The 20,262-nt window shown below is 37.3% G+C and overlaps 1 protein-coding gene and 1 long non-coding RNA gene across 11 annotated transcripts in view; both read left to right on the top strand.

Moving 5' to 3' along the window:
- The window catches only part of LOC129738584 (CUE domain-containing protein 2), a 108,232-nt gene continuing 87,970 nt past the window's right edge, over nucleotides 1-20,262 (top strand). For 2 of the 10 annotated variants that reach the window (XM_055729821.1, XM_055729822.1), the window contains exon 1: nucleotides 5,537-5,676. Coding sequence is in view for 3 of the 10 variants with exons in the window: in XM_055729829.1 (XP_055585804.1) it covers nucleotides 599-764; nucleotides 5,526-5,676 (317 nt within the window). In the remaining 7 variants the exon portion in view is untranslated. Of the gene's footprint in view, nucleotides 403-554; nucleotides 765-5,525; nucleotides 5,677-11,545; nucleotides 15,725-20,262 lie in introns of those variants that run through there. The other 8 variants (XM_055729825.1, XM_055729824.1, XM_055729823.1 and 5 more) reach the window with 6 other exon arrangements.
- Nucleotides 16,816-19,601, top strand: LOC129738589 (uncharacterized). The gene is made up of 2 exons (XR_008735561.1): nucleotides 16,816-19,377; nucleotides 19,449-19,601. It is a non-coding gene; the product is annotated as an uncharacterized LOC129738589 (long non-coding RNA).

Genomic DNA, 20,262 nt, shown 5'->3' with positions numbered 1-20,262 from the left:
AAGAATCTATAGTCTTCTTTTTGATTTTCATCTTCCTGGACACCAGTTTCAGCAGCCGTCGGAAAAAGAAGCAAATACAGTTTGTCGTATCAATATTTGCCTGATACTTGTTGGAACTGTGTCTATTAGTGAACAACTGCATCCTGCATTATAGAAAAAGTTTTATTTCGTTAAGTATTTATGTTAATTTATGTGCCGAATGTTAGTTTGCTAGTAATAACGTAAAAAATTCTGATAGCATTGGCCCTGCCCATTATTTTGCCCGATAAAAAATCATTGTTCACATTATTAACTTAGTCTCTGAACTAGATAACTATAAGAAACAGGTTTGTAAACGAAATGTTTATAAAATTTGCATTCAATCGAGTGTAATATCGATAGAATAAAGGGAGTTTCTCATAGGTGCGTTGTATGTAGACAACCTGGGAAAAATCGATATTCGCCTCATCCTTTATGCTTTTGTTAACAGCTTTACTCTTTGTATTAAATATGCATATTGTTCAAACTGCAACATTAGTTGGCACGATTTTGAAATATAATTTAATATTTTGCAGCTCTTTTTGCATAGCATCGAAACCAATTGATTTGAATCATCAAGATGACCAACATCGCTCAGCAACATGATATTGTCAAGAACAGTTTGTTCCAGTTCATAAGCAGCCACATTCCCGGAGCTGATCTCAACATTGTGGACGACATCGTTTTGTCTTATGTGATCTCAATTCTCGAAGAGGCCTCGCAAGATCCATGCTTTGATGTTGAAGGTTAGTATAAGAGATTTCTTTTTAATCATATGTTTGTTTATTCAGGCATTTTACCTATAAAGTTTCATTTTGCCGAGTGTATCACTTTATTAATCTATGTTAGTAGAAGGGTGAACCGTAATAGTCGCGGCGACTCAACCGTAGTATAAGAGATGAAGAGAAACTAAATGAACAGCCGGGTTCTTATGTATATTAAAAAAAAAATATGGCAAATCGATACCATTATTTTTAGTGTCCGGCATTAAAACGCTAATCGCTATTTTTTCTGCTCCGTTTTTGTTAGATAATTATCGTTTTCACTTAATTTTCCGCCAAACTTTTGTCCTAGCGCCACAAGCAAACAGTGGAGGAAGCATGCTGATACATGCTTTTTCCAGTGTCTGGCGTTTAATCGCTAATTAGTCCACAACCTTTTCGTTGACAAATTTATTTTCTCACGGGATTTTCAGTGAAATAACGGGCATACAAACCCCACTAGGGGCAATCCGTCAAGTAAGAATGCTGATAGGTGCTGTTTTCCACAAGGTGATGGAGTTTTTATAGCCGTAATTTATCTACAAATGATAGCATTTTAATGCCGGCCTCTGATTATTTTCCAATTTAGTTGTCATTTTTATAATGCAACGCATATCAAACAGGACCTTATGTGATTTTTAAATATGAGCTTATGGCTATCATGTGCTCATTTTTATTATATCTGATTGTTCCGTTGTTTTTAATTATGTCTAATTGTTCTGGAAAATACAAAAAAAAAAAAACAGAAATATCCAGATATTCCATTATAGTTTACTGTTTCAAGCATAAGGAAAATATCCCCCTACGGATGATACAAATCGATGTATCCATCGGAATACATGGACAAAATACCTCAATGTTACGACAATTGATTATAAAAAATGGAAATTTGTCCATTTGAGGATCATGGATTGTTTCGGAGCACAATTGGAAACGATTGTACACGCTAACTTTTGGCTACCCCTTAACAAGTACTTTTGACCCGTTATTGGATAAGACTGGGAGAACTCCTTTTTTTTGGATAAAACCCCTTTACCCTTTAAGGGGTACTCAGCATGATAAAAATTACCCCTTATTTGAAACGCTTGCACTGGATAGAGATGTGAGCAGTGGCTTGTGGAATGGAAAAATTATGCAATGAAATGTCTAACCAAAATAAAACTGAATTACTATTTTTAGAAACACATTGTAGCAACCTATTTGAGCGTACAGATAATGAAAAATGAAGAATAGATTTCAGCGTGTAAATAGACAAGTAGGAAACGGCGTTAAACGGTTTTCCTTGTATTGTCGCTGAATCCCCAAACCGGAGTTATCGTCAATGAGCGCTGGCGACATTTACTGGCGACACTCACTGGCGACAAGTTATTATCAGGACGTGTACAACTTCGGGTGTGTTCTTATACCAAAGATTTTTTATTTCAAAGGAAAGTGCCGCAAAAACAAAGGATTTTTCCTTTGGTTTTGGTATAAATAAAAAATCCTTTGGTTCAAATGCATTTTCCTCTGTTTCAAAGATTTTTTCTTTTGAAAAATCTTAGATTCAAAATATTAATGCTTTGATACAAAAACCAGTTTCATTTGATTTAAAGTTATTATCTTTGCTCAAAGGTAATTTAGATATAGATTTAAAAGCATTTATTCATTGAACCATTTTCCATTTATTCCAATTGGAAGATTTTTACCCTGTTGTTTCGAAGTTCCTATTAGGAGTTTGAATAATAAAAAGATACAATTTTACAGTGAGGGGCAAAATTAAGTGTCCAAATAATTTTTTTTCAATTTCTTTTATTTTTCTGGTTAAAATTCAACAAAAACACATCGTAATCATTTTTAAAATATTGTTTATTATGTTCTTTCCAATTTTTGTTAATGTTGCGCTGGAAAAAAAGAAAGTTTTTCTGATAGATAAAAAAACAGTTAATATTCCATAAAAAACAGGGGCAAAATAAAGTGTCCAGATCAGTACAGCTTCAAATAATTCAAACTGAAGGCAAACAAGAACGATTTAATAATGGGTATGGCCTCCTTCAGCTTTCAACACCTCCTGCAAGCGCTTCGGCACACTTTCAACAAGGTTGTGCAGGTGTCGTGGGTCGAGTTCTTCCCACGCATGCTCCAGGGCATCAAAATAAGTACTTTTATTTGTCACACCAGTCTTATCAATCAGAGCATCGAGGATGGCCCACAGATTTTCGATGGAGTTCAGATCAGAACTTTGTGGGGGCCATTTAAGGGGTTTGATGCGGCAGAAATGGAAAAATAACTTCGTCAGATTGGCCGTATGCTACGGATCGTTATCCTGCTGTAAAACGAAGCGCTCTTCGAGGCCCGTCTTGATGAGGGATACCTCGAGGTTTTTTTTAGAAAGTTATTGTAATATGACTCAGCTGTCATGATTCCGTCAATTTTTACCAAATTGCCCACACCACCCCAAGAAAAGCACCCCCACACCATCACGTTACTTCCTCCGTGCTTGACTGTTCCTTTGGTGTGTTTGTGCTATGGTGTACGGGTTATTTTCGTGTTGATAACTACATAACAAACACTTTTTCCTACCACGTACCATGCCGATCTTATTTAAAAAACGATTGATTGGTCATATCAAAGAATACAAGTCAGATTTTAGTCAAGTCTGCCACTTACATATCAAATCTGATACATTAATATTGATTACAAACACTTTTTCCTACCACGTACCATGCCGATCTTATTTAAAAAACGATTGATTGGTCATATCAAAGAATACAAGTCAGATTTTAGTCAAGTCTGCCACTTACATATCAAATCTGATACATTAATATTGATTACAAACACTTTTTCCTACCACGTACCATGCCGATCTTATTTAAAAAACGATTGATTGGTCATATCAAAGAATACAAGTCTGGACGAAGGGTCAAAAGTCTTGGTTTTACAGACAAATCTGGGCACCTGGCAACCCTGGTCTCGAGTGGATCGTTGTATAGTAAAGACGAACACGAATAAAGCGTACCAAGCGAAACGAAAGGCTTTTGGTTATCCGTCCCGCGACAATATCACCCATTTCCCCACGGCTAAATGCGACAACATCATGTATTGTTTGGAATAAGATTATTAATTAATTATTAATCGCAGCGCACTAAATTAGACTGCGCACTCATGACTGCGACATTTGTGCAAACTTGTACATTCGTGCGACCTGTCAAATCAATGTAAAATCTGTCGGAGTTCTACACGCTAACCTCTTTTCAGTCAACCTTTGTACGAATAACTTCGACTGCAAATATTGCACGAAATCCAATTTTCAATGAAAGAGTTTTTAAATGCCTGGTCCTCCGTTGCAAATTTTTTTTGTACCGAATTCTTATCGTTTTCCTGGACCTTTTTCCTAGCGGTAGCGGTATCGAGATGACGAAAACTAAAAGGAAATTTAATCTTTTAATGATATGAAAATCGCTTAATAAATTTGTAGGAAACAGCTTACGTTAGAATCCGACAACATCCGCTGGGTTGAACTGCCGATTAGAAGCCGCCTTTGTGCTGCAAAGTACACTCTAATTCTCGTTGACTCAGATTTGAAGGAAAACAATTCAAAATGCGCCAAAACAAGGAAAACTCAAATTTTGATTAGAGCGGCAAAACTCAAAACTGAATTGTAGGGGTTTTCACGAATTCTGAGTTGTTTTTGTTCAGGGTGGTTTAGGCTTGTTCATGGATCGACTGAATGAAATAAAATCAAAAATTTATTAAGAAAAAGACGATTGTATTCAGAAGATGGATGCGTGCATTTTTATCCGGTTGGTTTTATTTTCACCACAAAAACAAATTAGTGCCGCCGGGCCATTTGACTGCACTCAGCCGGAGGAACTACGTGCTATCCCACCTGGCACGCTCACCCACCAGCACACTCTGTCTAATTTGAACTGATCTGAAAAGACAAGAAAAAAGAAAACACCATAGGTGAAAATGATTAACACTTCAAAATTATGAGAAAATTATACTCACAGTTGTGAATGATGGCTTCCGTAGAGATTGCTGGAAGATAAGATAAATTTGTTAAATTTTATATTTATCCTTTCGACACCACTTAATTTCTAAATCAATAGTAAATGTAATTAAAAGTTGTACTCACCTTGATTACTGTAATTATTCCGTAATTGGTCTCCGACCATCGCATCCAAACAATCAACACTGGTTTTTGGAACTCTTTGAGTTGTTTTCATCTATTTTGTTCGAAAACGTATGCGTCTTCGCTAAGTTCCAGGCTTTGAAAGTCAATAGATGATAACAACTCAAAATTTTGATGGATTCCAACTCAGTCGTTTTCATCTTTATACATGGTGCGACCCCTGAACCTAAATTATTCAGTCTCTGAATAATCTAAATTTACCGTGTAGGTTATGAAACATTCATTTCCTAGTTCCAAGATCATCTGTAGCGGGAATAATTCAAATTATTATCTTAATTTTCATGAATACTGTATACATTAAATAATAATAAAACACACCACGATTCACGACCGCAATTGAAACGTTTGAAATTATGACAAGATTCAAAACTGCCCTTTTTTAAGGGAATCAAGCTTTTCGAAATAAGGGGTAATATTGATCCGCTAAAATGACCTTTATTTGACAGATAGTGGAGGTTATCAATAACGGGTCAAGTTTACACCTTTAAGAGGTAGCCAAAAGTTAGCGTGTATCAAATAAGTTCATAAAATGATTATGTGTCTGACATTATGAATTTTTTTCTCTGTGTTTCCAGGTTTTATAGAGATGATGTCGGCTTATTTTAGTGATTTCTCCAATATTGAACCTGCAACGGTGTGTGCTTGGATTTTTCAACTTGAAAGTCAACTGTCGGAGAAATCAACAGGAAAAACCAGCGTAGGAGATGTGCAAAATTTATCGCTAAAGTAAGTAATGTGATAGTAAGTTTACACCCAAAATAATCTGCACGTAATGGCTACGTGAAAAACTACATAATTTTTATCCAATTGATTTTCACGTAAATGCTACGAAATCAATACCCAGCCAACAAGAAATCCTAAAAGAAATCATCGTCGAATTCGTATATAGATGCAACTCAAATCGGAATCGTAAATATGTACACTTACCATTTGACCATATCGTTTATTCATCGTAGAAGATGCAACTTCCCAATGAAATACGACTTAGTTACGATATGTTGGATGAAGTCGTATTTAGTTCCGCCGATGTCAAATGAAATCTTATAACGATCGCATAAGATTTCTTAAGAAGCATTTTATTGGTACACAAATTACTTCCGAATCGAAATAGTAAATGACTTCGAATAAATTCGTAAAGAATACTACGTAAGCATCGTCTTTCGTATCACGTTGTATGTTTACTAGAATGTCACATTAGTAGGCAAATTAACACCGTGTCTTTCCGATATAGCTACAAATATTATAACAAGTATAATTATAATCGTATAATCGGTCACTTTACCCACGATATAAATATATTTAATGCGATCAAATCAGATTCGTATTAACAGATACTTAGCGTTCGCCCCCATCTCATCATGATATGAAAACTTCATCGTGATAAATCGTGTTCAGTGGATGTGCAATTTTGCGATCGCGCTTGCAATTTTTTATCAGCATTTGAATTTTGTGAAAGTTGACGACTAAAGCAAACAAGCAAACGGATGAAAAAAAATAATAAAGGTAGGTTTTGGAAAAACAACGTTGGACAGAAACCTCACTAACATTTTCCTTTAAAAAATAACAGGATTACTCTCCCCTACTAGGCTCAGATTAAAAAAACCCGCCGGATAATTACCCGGCGATTTGCATGTGCATACTACGAGTATCAAGGAATGTTCACGGAAAGAATTGTAGCCCGGCAATTTCCGCTGTAAACCCGGAAGAAAGAGGCGTCAAAGATCCTGAGGGAGGCATGGAGGCGGTGGAAGTTAGGAAAGTTACGAGCGGGACAATGTCCGGTTGCGGTACCTACGAAAATATATGTAGTGCATTTCAATGTTAGTTATAATAAAAATAAGTTAAAATCATCAATTAATTTTATTTCTTCCTCACAATCACAATATTACACATAACATGCTACATAAAATGGTCCGCAAAATCGTTTTATGATACAAATCGTACATGAGTACATCCCAACTCACATAAAATACCGTTTAAAGAGTCCATCAAATGTCAAATTGCATCATATCGTACAAGTTTACAACACACATCTTATAAAATGTGACTTAAGTTGTCAATCGATGTTAAAATCTCTGAACATCGTATAAGACTGCAACAAATCTCGCATAAAAGGTGACATAAATCGACATTCCATCGTCAGATTGCTTGGAGTCATACAAGATTACAAAACATCTCGCATAGAGGGTGACTTAAATCGCCAATTCATCGTCAGATTGCTTCAAGTCGTACAAGAGTTCAACACACCTCGCATTAAGGGTGACTTAAATCGCCAATTTATCATCATATCGCTCCAAGTCGTAAAAGGGTAAAACATACATCGCATAAAGTGTGGATGGAACTGTCAATCCTCCCATCATCGTAAATGCGCATGAATCGAATCCTTTAATGTAACGTACAAAACGACGCCAATGCGACATAAAGTACCAAAATATTTCTAACATCGTAAATGACATCACATATGATGTTGTCGATGTCGTAAACCAGAAAATAACGAAAACATGTACGTATATTGCCTCCACTTTTGGTAGGTATATGATTTTTTCTAACGTCATGTACGATGATTTGTGTCGACATAGACGTACGTATATCTTTTGATATACCTACCAAATTGTTGGCTGGGTATGTATGTGACAATTTGTGCCGGCTAGCATGTGGTCCAATGCCACAATCAATAATGTAAATATTCGCAAACATATATCCAGTGCAATCTCAGCGATTGATTGCGAAATTCATAAATTACCCATTTAGCTCACCCCCCATAAGAAATACGTAAAAAGCGACTTACGTGATTTGTTGCTGGAGCCCGGGATTGGGTCTTCTTGAACAGTGAACATTTCCTCTTGGGCACATGCCTGTTCCTGTTTCGCCTCCTCGCCCTTGTCATCCGCTGACCAAATTCCGGCGGGCGTATAGACCCGAACTTTCCTCCTGCCGTGCTGATGAGTCCACCCAGTATGCTGCTACTCGCTGGGAGATCCTTGTTACAACCGGATCTATTTTTTGCCTCGTGGCTCGTACAAAATTTTGTGCTATTACGACCACCAACAGTGAGTCACGCACTGGTTCTCAAGGCCGAAGTGGTTTTCGTGGGACTTATGTAAGACCACTGACCGACATTCGCACCAGGGAAACCGAAATCAAGAAAAAAAACTGCTGATTCAGCAGAAAAAACAACCGACGATCCGATGCAATTCGCCCAAAAAAAACGCTCCACAGGCGACAAAAAGGCGTGATAAAATGTTTCGAAAGCCGAGGTGATGCTGAAGGAACGATCGGTGCCTTCCGCCAAGGCCGACCTCGTATTTCGGGTTTTCCAAGTCGGCAGTGGTTCCGGAGAACCGTTCTTGGACCAGCTGGTGCCGAAGGTGGCAATAAACCGACGTGATGCTCGGGTTTTCCTGAATCGGCAGTGGTTCCGGGGAACCGTCTTTGGACCACCTGCCAACTGCTGCGATCGAAACGGTATTGAAAAAAGGGGTCCTGTCGGAACAAGAAATTAGGTCAGGCATGAACTTCTTCTTTTTCGATTTTTTGTTGTTGTACTTACAGCACATGTCTGACCCCTTTAGTGGATCTTGATCTTCGGCCTCTTTCCTGGCGGCTTCTGGGTTTTTGAACCGGCTGACACGCCGTTTAAGGTACACGGAGTCTTTTCTCGTGCCTCGTCAGCTCCCGGTTATGTATCGACCGGATTTTTTGGCGATCAGTTGGAGACACTGATTAAAAAATTTAATTAGCGATCGGCTGAGTTGGAGCTTGTTAAATTCCTCTTACCTGGCGGACGTCGGCGCCTCTCCGTTTCAGGATCAATCGGCCTCTTGCCAACCAGCGGAACACCTCTGTTGGTTCGTCCCACACGTGCCACTTTCGGAAAAGGTTGCTCTTCACTTCACTTTTACGTTGTGTCCCGGAAGTGCAAAGAAGAGTTCAATGCTGCCAATCATTCAGTGGACCTTTTTTTTTTTTGTTTTCTTTTGTCATTTGTTTCCAATTTTTTGACGTTGGAATTTTGACACATGTCTAATCCGAGTTTGTTCAATACCTGCCCGATTTCTGCTTGAACATTTTTCCTGCAGTGCTAATTTTTTGCATCGTGTTTTGTTTCCGTGTTTTTCGGTTTGTTGATAGCAACTTTTAATTTTATACTTGTTTCGTGTATACACGCTTCCGCAATCTTTGATGAGGGAATGGGTTAAAGAAAAATAACGTTTGCGATTGCGCTCGTATCGTATCAAATAAATCAAATAAACAAAGAATATTCATATGTAACATGTACACGCGTCCCTATAAGAATTTGTGCTTCATGGGAAGCACCTACATTTTACGTGATTTTTTTGTGAGTTCAACGCGGTTTGTTTATGAAAGCCACGGGGAATGTTTTTAGTATCGAAATGAAAATAAGGGGTTTTTCACTTCTCATTTCTGTTATTTTTCATTATGATTAAAACACTTAATTTTTTGTGAATAAACTTTATTTTCACAATCATTGCACAACATATTTTTCGCTAACGTTAAATATTCTGTATTAAAAACACTTTTATTTTTAAACATCCTGCAACACAGTTTTCTAGTTCTACACACAAAACTTTCAAGGCCGGAATTTAGCAATTTCGCTCGAATTTTACCAGCTGGAAACTTAGCAATCAATTTAGCAATATTTTCAATATAAAAGTTAGCCGCCGCAGTTTTTACTCAAATTTCTATCAAAAACCGGAGAAAAAGATTGACCGGATCCATAATTTCATGTTTTGTTATTTTTTCTCTTGAGAATCAGGGGAATGTTTGAATATTGCATGGAATACACAAATTTCATTCACTTATAATTTATTTTTCATATTTTTTAATATTTTTTTCACACTTTTCGTAAAACGGAAGTTCCGATCCTGCACAGTAAATTTTTGCCTCGATTTCCAGCAAAAAAAAAAGCTGGAAACGTTCAGCAATCCAAATTTTTGCTGGAAACCAGCAATCGGTTTTCTAATTGCTGGATTTTTCAGCATTCGGTCGTGTTCTAGTCATTTTTGCTGAAAAACCAGCAATCGGATTTTAAATTGCTGGACTTTCCAGCAATTGATCTAGTTTGCTGGAAAATCAGCAATCGAGTTGTCAAATTGGAATCTGTTTGTTTTCGTACGCTGAAGCAAGGTGAGACTCTATTTTACGAAATTTGGTTAGATTAATATAATTATTTTTATTTTCCTCTATATTCTAGCAACCAAACATCAAGTCAAGGGTGAGTTTATATTGGACCGGTACACACTTAATCTTTTCTCCTGTGGTTGGGACGATTTCGTCCTGTATTTTCAACAGCTGAAATTACAGGACGATTTCAGGACAGAAAAACAGCTCAGGAAAACAATTGTCAAAATCACCTGTAGACTCTGAACGATGTTTTCATGTAATTTTCAGGTAGTTTCGAAAAATTTCTGGGAGCTCGAAACAACATTCTCCTGAGATTTGTAGTGAATTAAGGAATCCTTTCCCCCTTTAAATTTTTGTTATTAAAATTAATTCCGTTGCATTGTTTGAATGAAAAGAACACTAAGTTAATCCAAACAATTGTTATTTATTTCCAAATATTTAAACCAAAATATTTTTTAATAATTCTTTTTTTTTTACATTGTGGAGACTTTTAAACTTTCACAACACAACACGCCGGTGGGATTGTTCTCCTGTAAATAAACAAAACAAATTGTTAAAATATTTACCAAAACGCCAGATGGTAATAAACCTACACACAAAATTTTCGAGGCTCCACTTAGCAAAAATATTGGGTTACTTTCGATTAGCAATAAGGGTTGTTTTACTTACGCGATAGCAAAATTGTTATTTTGCTTGATTTTGGTAAAAACGCAGCCTAGTTAGCCGCCTCGTTCGAAAAGCAGCCGCCGTCTTCGAGAAAAAAAAGTTCGACGCGAATCAGTGCGGTTGAGTAAATTAGATGCTGGCGGAACCTGTGGAGACTGGGCTTACAATAACGACGGAATGGAAGCCCGGTCAACATTGCTGCATGTGATGGACAATTGGATGCGGAAATGGTGGATAAATTCACATCGGGAGCGGTCAGGTAAGAGAAGATTTGGCCAATGGAAAGTCCGGTTTTAAATTTGAAAAATTCTTTGTTTTCTTTCTACAGGTTGCTGCTGCCGGCGATAACAGACAGCAGGATGATCGACAAGAAGGAAGCTAACCTGGACGCATCGGTTTTCCGCTTGGCGGATGGTCAGCTACCACGGCCAAGTGCGGTTTTGTTTTTTAGTGAAGAAAGTGTTAATTGAAATTAAAAAAAAGGTGTCAAATAAATTAAGTGAAAAAATTTAGTATTCTATTTTATAAACAGATATTTCCCCTGAATTTCCTGGAAAAATGGAAATTTCAAATCCAATAGGATCTTTTCTACCGGTTTTTGCTAAAAAAGTGAGCAAAAATTGCGGCGGCTAAATTTTTCTCTCGTTTGCTAAAATTCGAGTTAAAAAAATTTGCTAAAATGATTGCTAAGTTTCTAGCTGGTCAAATTTGAGCAAAATTTTGCTAATTTCTGGCCTCGAAAATTTTGTGTGTACACACAAAATTTTCGAGGCCAGAATTTAGCAAAATTTTGCTCAAATTTGACCAGCTAGAAACTTAGCAATCAATTTAGCAATATTTTTTTACTAAAATTTTAGCAAACAAAAAAAAAGTTAGCCGCCGCAGTTTTTACTCAAATTTCTAGCAAAAACCGGAGAAAAAGATTTCCCGGATCCGTAATTTCATGTTTCTTTATTTTTTCTCTGGAGAATCAGGGGAATGTTTGAATATTGAATGGAAAACACAAATTTCATTCACTTGAAATTTATTTTTCATATTTTTTAATATTTTTTCACACTTTTCGTAAAACGTAAGTTCCGATCATGGGAACGCACCTACTGGCGAGCGAAATGCCATTCCACCTTCGTCAAAGAAAGCACCGGGATGTTTTCCGGATGCAGCTTGTTGAAATTCCAGTTGTCGGACTGTTGCGGGTTTCATGCTGCAGTTTGAACCTGGAAGAAAAAAACAAACACACAAATTAGAAATTAAGAAGTTGGAGTATCTAAATACTTCAAGATCGGACCTTACCTGTAAGCATCCGGTGTCGATTCAGCTACCAATTAGTCGTGGAGTTGGCCACCACAAGAACCACCAGCAACGAACATCCGGAACCGCACTTAATCGCGACAGCTTTTTATTTTTCTCCCAACTGGCTCGGCGGCTGGTGTCTGTGAACAAAGCGGCTGAAAAACCTTCGTTTTGCTAAAATCAAGTAAAATGACCTTTTTTATTACTAAAATCAGGTAAATTTAGCTTTTTGCTAACTCAACAGTAAAAAAATATTTTTGCTAACGGAAAGTAACAGCGAAATTTTGCTAAGTGGAGCCCCGAAAGTTTTGTGTGTACACACAAAATTTCTGAGCCTCAACTTAGCAAAAATAGTCGATTACTTTCGATTAGTAATTGAGTTCGTTTTACTAATACGATAGCAAAAAGCGGATTTTGCTTGATTTTAGTAAAAACTAATTTTATTGGCCGCTTTCTTTTTTGGCGGCAGTCGTATTTGCCGCCGCTAGAAAAACAACCAGTGTTCTCAAAAAAATTCCGTCGGAGCCTTTGATGAAGTGGACAACGAAATGGTGACCGATTCGACAATGAAAGCAAGCAGGTAAGAATAAATCTGGAAGCAGACAGTTTTTACGGTTTTAGTTTGTAAAATTATTTATTTTTTCTACCAGATTGCAGCTGCCAGTAAGGAAAAACAACAATGCCACAAAATGTCCGAGACGATTGTCAACTCCTGGCGGAACGGAACTTTCGCGGCCAATAGGAAAATCCGGAAATCGACGTTAGAATTTCACATCTGGAGTAACCCGGTCCACCCACAGTAGAAAAGTTTTAAAAATAGAAGTGACAAAGTGTTGTTAAGTGATGGTTACATTTAGAAAGAATAAGAGCAAACGCACCAATAAGTGAGTATACGCGGCCCGGTTTTGCTCATTTCAGCGGACCGGTTTTGGGATACACACTCTTTCGCGCACCGGGCGGTAGCATAATTATTTTTAAATTTAGCATTGCACTGAGAAAACTTTTGAAGAAAATCTTAATCTTAAATTAATACGGACCGAGTGAATTTTCGGAGTCGTCCACCAAACGGCTCTTCTTATGTTACATGATCATTTTTGGTCATAACATACGATGCTTCGAGTTTGTTTATCTGAAATTGAGTGATAGAGTCCTGAACAATATAAAATACAAAATAAATAACTCACCATCAGAACCAGCAATTGCACTTTTTCGTTCAATTCCTTGATAAACCCGAAAAAATGTAACGAAATTGCGAATTCAACTGGTTATTAAAAAAAAATCCATCCACAATTTTAATCTCATACACATTTTTTCTTAAAATGAATATCAACAAACATACACACGCTGCGACGTCGTTTGTTTAATTCTGCTTAAATCTTTAACTTCTTTTTCCAACCAACGTGCTGACTGAAATAGTTGCTGTTCCGAAAAACTGGGTCCCATTAGTTGCAAACTTATTGAGAGACCTCGTTTCGAAAGCCGAATTGGTAGGGACAGTAATGGAATGCCACCCATACGCTTGGATACAAAAATCCTGCACAGCGCACTGGTCTCGATTATTATTACTCCGAGAAAAATCCTTGAAGCTTCACTCAAGGTTGTGAAAGTCAGTAAAATGTTTACTACACGGGATGCACAATCAAAATTTTCACAAAGCAATCGTCGGACTTGAAGGGCTTTTCGGAAATATTTCATGGAATTAGTTTTTGCGAAATAAAAAAAAAGTTTCCGCTTTCCGTTCGTTTGTTTAATTCTGCTTAAAACGGTAGAATTTTTTCAGTGCATGTTTGATCTCGCCCCTTTCTAGTGAGCAAATTTGGTGATTTTGTCGGTCCCGACGGCAACGGCCCTATTTTGCTCACCTTCATACTAACCCCCGGTGCGGTATGGAAGTGATTAAACTCGTGAGCATTTTCACTTTGCTCGCGATTGCTGCGGATGCCCTAAAAATAAATTTATGAAGGTGAAACAATTTGTGTATATTATTGGTAATCTGATACCCTCCCTGTGTTTCCGAGAAAAAATAATAAATTTTGTAGGTTCAAATTCTGCACGGTATTTTTCACCAGTTTTTGCTAAAATTTTAGTGAAATATTCCGGCGGCTTATTTTTTCCCATGTTTGCTAAAATTCTAGCAGAAAAATATTGCTAAATTAATTGCTAAATTTCTAGCTGGTCAAATTTGAGCAAAATTTTGCTAAATTCCGGCCTCGGAAATTTTGTGTGTACCGATGCGACACTGGCGAATCCTTGAGTTTCAAGTCCATGTCAGCAACTGAGTAATGCTGAATCAATCAACCATGGCCCAAGATCCGGGGCGAAGGAATTTGGCCCCAACCGAATCAGCCTACCAGTCGTGTGAAGCTTCTATTCAAGATTTTCGAAAGAGCTGGAACTTGATACAGGTCGCACGAAAGCACCGATCTGATTTTGATCCGCTGGCCTCACTTAAATTTTTACTTCCCCAATTTTTCATAGGAAACTACTGCGGAACAAAACTTTAACCACTGACCACACTGACTTGACTCTTAGAACAAAAATTCAACCATTTTCTGTCTAATTTTTTGTTGTCAGCTTTTGCAGGTTCGAAATACCGACGGCAGGTGGCGAACCTGAAAAATTTGACAAAAAATGCCCTGTAGGAAAAATGGTCCTGTTTAGCCCGATTTTATCGTAGAAATTGCGTGTTTTATTTTTAAAGTTGGGTGGCATTTCCTAACTGGGATAGCATTTCTTCAAATCGATCGATGCGCACTCTGGAATCGACATTGCGTACTGTTGGAAAAATGATTTTTTTTGTTTTTTTTTCTGGAAAAATTATCTAGAAAACGAAATCGAGTGTCCAGTCAATATGGTCAGTGCTTTAACTCTGCACGAGTATCAACCAACAAACGAAAACTGCAAAAAAATGTTTCGCGGTATTGAAAGCGACGGTTGATGAAAGCGACAGAAAAAAAATCTGTTGTTTTTTTTTTATACAGGCGGAAAAGAGAAAGAAAATTTGACAAGAGTTGGGCCTCCCGTGTTTCCGACGAACACTGTCCTGAATTCACGCGGGATACTATGAGTCCCTGTGCTCTCGTAGAAAGTTTGTCTCAGATTTCAGGAGAGATGAAGCGTCCTGACTTTCGGATGAGTTCCCATTCGAACTTCGTTTGAATTGAGTAGTTTTACTGTGATATGGAGAATCATGGTCCCGAGCAGAATAAATGCAATCTTAGTGTGTACACACTTAATCTTTTCTCCTGTGGTCGGAACGATTTCGTCCTGTATTTTCAACAGCTGAAATTACAGGACGATTTCAGGACATTAAAACAGCTTAGGAAAACAGCTGTCAAACTCACCTGTAGGTTTTAAACAAATTTCTCCTGAGAATTACAGGTTGTTTTGAAATACTTCTGAGCGTTCGAGACTGGTTCTTTCCGAAATTTGTAGGAAATTCTGAAATTGGTTTCCTGGTTCCCCTTTTCAAAATCTATCAAAAATTTTTATTATTGTATTGCTTAGAATAAAAAACTAATTTTTCGAAAACAAACTATTTATTTTCTTATATTTTTGTCAAAGAACGCATTGCAGTGTACTCAACACATCACACGGAATCACTCACACAGTTGATGAATAACCGGGTTGGAATCATGACTTAGGATTCGTTCCTATTCTATTTGGCCAGGAGGTGTTGTGCTACTTACGCTTAGAGGAAACCTGTCCCTGAAGCTGTGTTTCTTTCGTTGATTGGAATTCTGAATGTAACCTTCTGTTCCCTGCATGCTGCTTTATCTGTCCGTTCTTTCGGTTTCCATCTCAAAAATATCTCAGTCGTCTCAAATTTTTTTCTGTCGAAATCGTCTGACGAACGCCGAAGATTAGGCCTAAAAAAATAAATTACATAAAATAAAATAACAATTCGGTTATATTTCGTGAAAACTTACTCGAAACTTCTGACCGGCATCGTTATCGACTTAACCTTCTTGCTGCTGATGAATGAATATTTTTTGGGAATAATCTTCTTGAAGCTGGTCGTCAACCTGCGAAGCCTGGTTACTTTGAGACATCCGGGGAGACACGAAGCTCCAACATTTATGTTCTGTCGAAAAATATACAGAAGCATTAAAAAATTGTTTTCATCCAAAAATTCAAAATTGTGATTAAGCCTTTGACAATAATGATTAACTCACCTCACTTGCAGTACCGCTTCCATTTCGTAGGAACTTGTATTCAGTCTTCTAGAAATTCTTATCTGTTTCGTCGAGTTGCTTGAAGTTTTTGGTGGTAAAAGAACAGCAACAGAATCCGATCCATCCTCGTGATTCGTTTCTGCAAATGCTGGTTCGTTGCTCTTCTCGACCAATTGAGACGAAACATCATCTATCTCCAATCCGGAAGTTTTGTTCTTCACTGCTGATTTCTGTTAATTTTTCAAAACGAGTTTTCTAATGGCCACCTGAGCGAAAGGAAACATCAACTTCCACTACTCTTTGTTGTTTGGGTGATCTCTGCATAATAAAAAGAAGTAAGTTAATTAATATTTACCTTCTTTACCAAATTGGCCGGCTTGATTATGATTTGTGGTGTGGTGATTTCAATATAAAAAATTTTCTCACGGAGAGCACAAGAGTTGTTGTTAAACTCGTCATAATTTGTATTTTGATTATTTTTCATTTGTTTCGTTAGCGCCCAGGGATGCCATTCTCTACCGAGAAAAACGGAGAACGGAGAATAAAACACCCCCGTGCGATAACCGCAATTCACCCGGGTGAGATTTTTTGTTCCTCTCCACAGTTTATTCGCACCCCGGTTTCGAAAGCCACACACACCTAATTCCAATAGCTCCGGCGTGCGAAAATTTTTCACTGTAGAGCACCCCGGTGACAACACAGGACCGACTGGTTTAAGCCACGAAAAAGCAAAGACAAAAACAAACACGATGGTGTGCATAATAATAGCATCAACAAACGATGAATGTTTCGGGCGAGTGGATCAGCTTCGTATGTATTGGTAAACGCAACAAGCCAAGCCAGCTGCCGTCGCTGTCGCTCTCCGTGGTGAAACCTTTTTTTCACTATAGTGTGTGTTCGCTCTGTCGTGTTGATTAACAGATTCTCTACAGAGGTTTGGCTAAAAATCTCTGCGGTGCGTTTCAGTGAATCTCTACCGAGAATCGAAAACCGAGCACGTCGGTGATTCTCTTTAGAGAAATGGCAAGCCTGTTAGCGCCTCCTGTTGATACTTTGCTGCAGTGATGAGTGCTACTGTTAGAAAGGGATTGCTACCACATTTGAGCTACGCACCGTTTATAATAAATAATGAACTTTTGGAAGAAAATAATATTCTTTAAAAACGGCTTAAGCAAACTATAAATGGTAAAACATGACTGAATACGCCGGGTGGCTGTGATACTTACTGATGTTTGGCCTACAACAAGTAGTTCAAACTGGTTCCTAACAATCACCAATTCCGGTGCCGTAAATTAATTGTTCCAACTGGCACTTAAATCCTTGTGCACCGGTTTCATGCTAGAAAACCAAGTCAAATTTAAACCAGCAAACCACTTCCGGAACCTATGACGAAGGTATTTTCACTGACCACACTGACTTGACTCTTAGAACAAAAATTCAACCATTTTCTGTCTAATTTTTTGTTGTCCGTTTTTGCAGGTTCGCAATACCGACGGCAGGTGGCGAATCTGAAAAATTTGACAAAAAATGCCCTGTAGGAAAAATGGTCCTGTTTAGCCCGATTTTATCGTAGAAATTGCGTGTTTTATTTTTAAAGTTGGGTGGCATTTCCTAACTGGGATAGCATTTCTTCAAATCGATCGATGCGCACTCTGGAATCGACATTGCGTACTGTTGGAAAAATATTTTTTTTTTGTTTTTTTTTCTGGAAAAATTATCCAGAAAACGAAATCGAGTGTCCAGTCAGCACTGACCACACTGACTTGACTCTTAGAACAAAAATTCAACCATTTTCTGTCTAATTTTTTGTTGTCCGTTTTTGCAGGTTCGCAATACCGACGGCAGGTGGCGAACCTGAAAAATTTGACAAAAAATGCCCTGTAGGAAAAATGGTCCTGTTTAGCCCGATTTTATCGTAGAAATTGCGTGTTTTATTTTTAAAGTTGGGTGGCATTTCCTAACTGGGATAGCATTTCTTCAAATCGATCGATGCGCACTCTGGAATCGACATTGCGTACTGTTGGAAAAATAATTATTTTTTGTTTTTTTTTTCTGGAAAAATTATCCAGAAAACGAAATCGAGTGTCCAGTCAGTATGGTCAGTGGTATTTTGTACCCGAAGTAAGGTATGAAAAAACTGGAATAAAAGAAAAATACAACATGAGAACTGTTTCAAGAATTCATCAATTAATTCAATCTTACCGTAATTGCTGAACAGGACTTCCGGAAGGAGTTTCTTTCCGAGGTTCTGCTTAATGCTTTCCATAGCTGCTGCTAGCAATAGGTTATGGTTGACATAAGTACCGAATTGATTATTTTACGCCTTTCACCCAAGACTTCGACTACACTTTTTGTTATTTTATAAAAGGAGTCCACTGCATTACACAAAACTATTTTGATAAACGAAAAATTTTAACCCCGCGCATTAAACGAAAAAATATACAACAAATAAGGTAACCTAAAAACTGACTGAGCTCAAAACATATGGTGAAAAAGAGACAAAACATCTTGTTGTTATTTTATGCATGATAGCAAGAGACAACAAATTTTACAAGACGCGTGCCTTACGTGATTCAGGAGACCATTGTTCCGACTTCACTCGATTCTTTTGAATTCGTGTGCTCTCGTAGCAATTTTGTCTCGGATTTCAGGAGAGATGAAGTGTTCCGAGATTCGGATGAGTTCCCATTCGAAATTCGTCTAAATTGAGCAATTTCCCTGTGGTTCGGAAAGTCATTATCCCGAGCGGAATAATTGCAATCTTAGTGTGTAGATATTCCATGAAAGATACTTATCAAATCTTTTTTTTCATGTGGCGGACGATCAACACGCAGGCAAATTCTTATTATGATTCTCATAAGATGCATCTTATGAACCGCTTTTTAGAGTGTAAAATTGATTTTCATAAGAGTCTTATGAAATTCTTCCAATTTTCGAAGTAAGTTCTTATGAAAAATAGAAGAAGCGGCATTGTGAAAAAATAATGAACGCATTCATACATCAGTCATTATTTTTCATCGTCACACGAGGCGTGAAACCATTATAATTTTCCTCAGACACGAATGCCACAAGGATGGTAAAGTGTCGTAAATAAAAAAAAAAAAAAATATATAATTTTCCTAAAAGATAAGTGATTATCTCATTCTAAATGGTAAGATTATTTTTTGTATACGTTGATATTATTTGTAAACTCAAACACATTATTTTTTGTTTACGTTTCAGCATATTGACCGGGTAAAAGTAAAAACTCAAAGAATCCGATGCGGCAGAATAAATGTGTTGGAACCGGATGTTTGTGTGCTGCTGTTAGTGCTAATGGTGTAACAAACTAGATAGAAACAAGCTAGAAAATAAATAAAATGTTTTTAATATCAATTATCTTGAGTTATTCTCATCAAACATGACATTTTCTGTTTCCATAAGACCCTCTTATGAAAAGCAAAAACCTTTCAACGAAGAAGCGTTCATTTGAAGAATTCATTCGCGTCATAAGACAATCTTATAAATTTCAATGATTTTTCTTATGGCGCCAGTTTATAAGAGAATCTTATGGCAAACTTAATAGTATTTTTCTGAGTGAACACTTTGGCATAAAACTGCCACTCCTGAGCCGGCCTTGGAATAAATAAAAAAAATCATGTTCTTGAAAGTAAATAAATCCCTTATTAAAAAATTGGAAAAAAAATATTTTATTGCTTATTATATGCACAACCAGTATTAAATATTTAATTTTGAACTGAAATACAAATTTGGTACTAAATATAGCCCGGTTGTTTTGAAAGAAATGCTGGTTTCCAGCAATCTGGATTGCTGATTTTCCAGCAATTTGAATTGCTGGAAACCAGCATTAACGTTTGCTGTTTTTTCCAGCAATTTAAATAATTTGCTGTGTGGGAACGCACCTACTGGCGAGCGAAATGCCATCCAACAAACATTTTTTGCTGAACAACCGCTGAAACATTGTTTAGTTCTCATTTTAAATCAGCTATCTTGCTGAAAAAAGGCAACCCAAATTCAGAGAGAAGCTGCTGTTCAG

This window comes from Uranotaenia lowii, chromosome 1 (assembly GCF_029784155.1).
Source record: "Uranotaenia lowii strain MFRU-FL chromosome 1, ASM2978415v1, whole genome shotgun sequence".
Lineage (NCBI taxonomy): Eukaryota > Metazoa > Arthropoda > Insecta > Diptera > Culicidae > Uranotaenia > Uranotaenia lowii.
The sequence above is the reverse complement of the archived record's forward strand: the minus strand, read 5'-3'. Positions and strand labels throughout refer to the sequence as shown.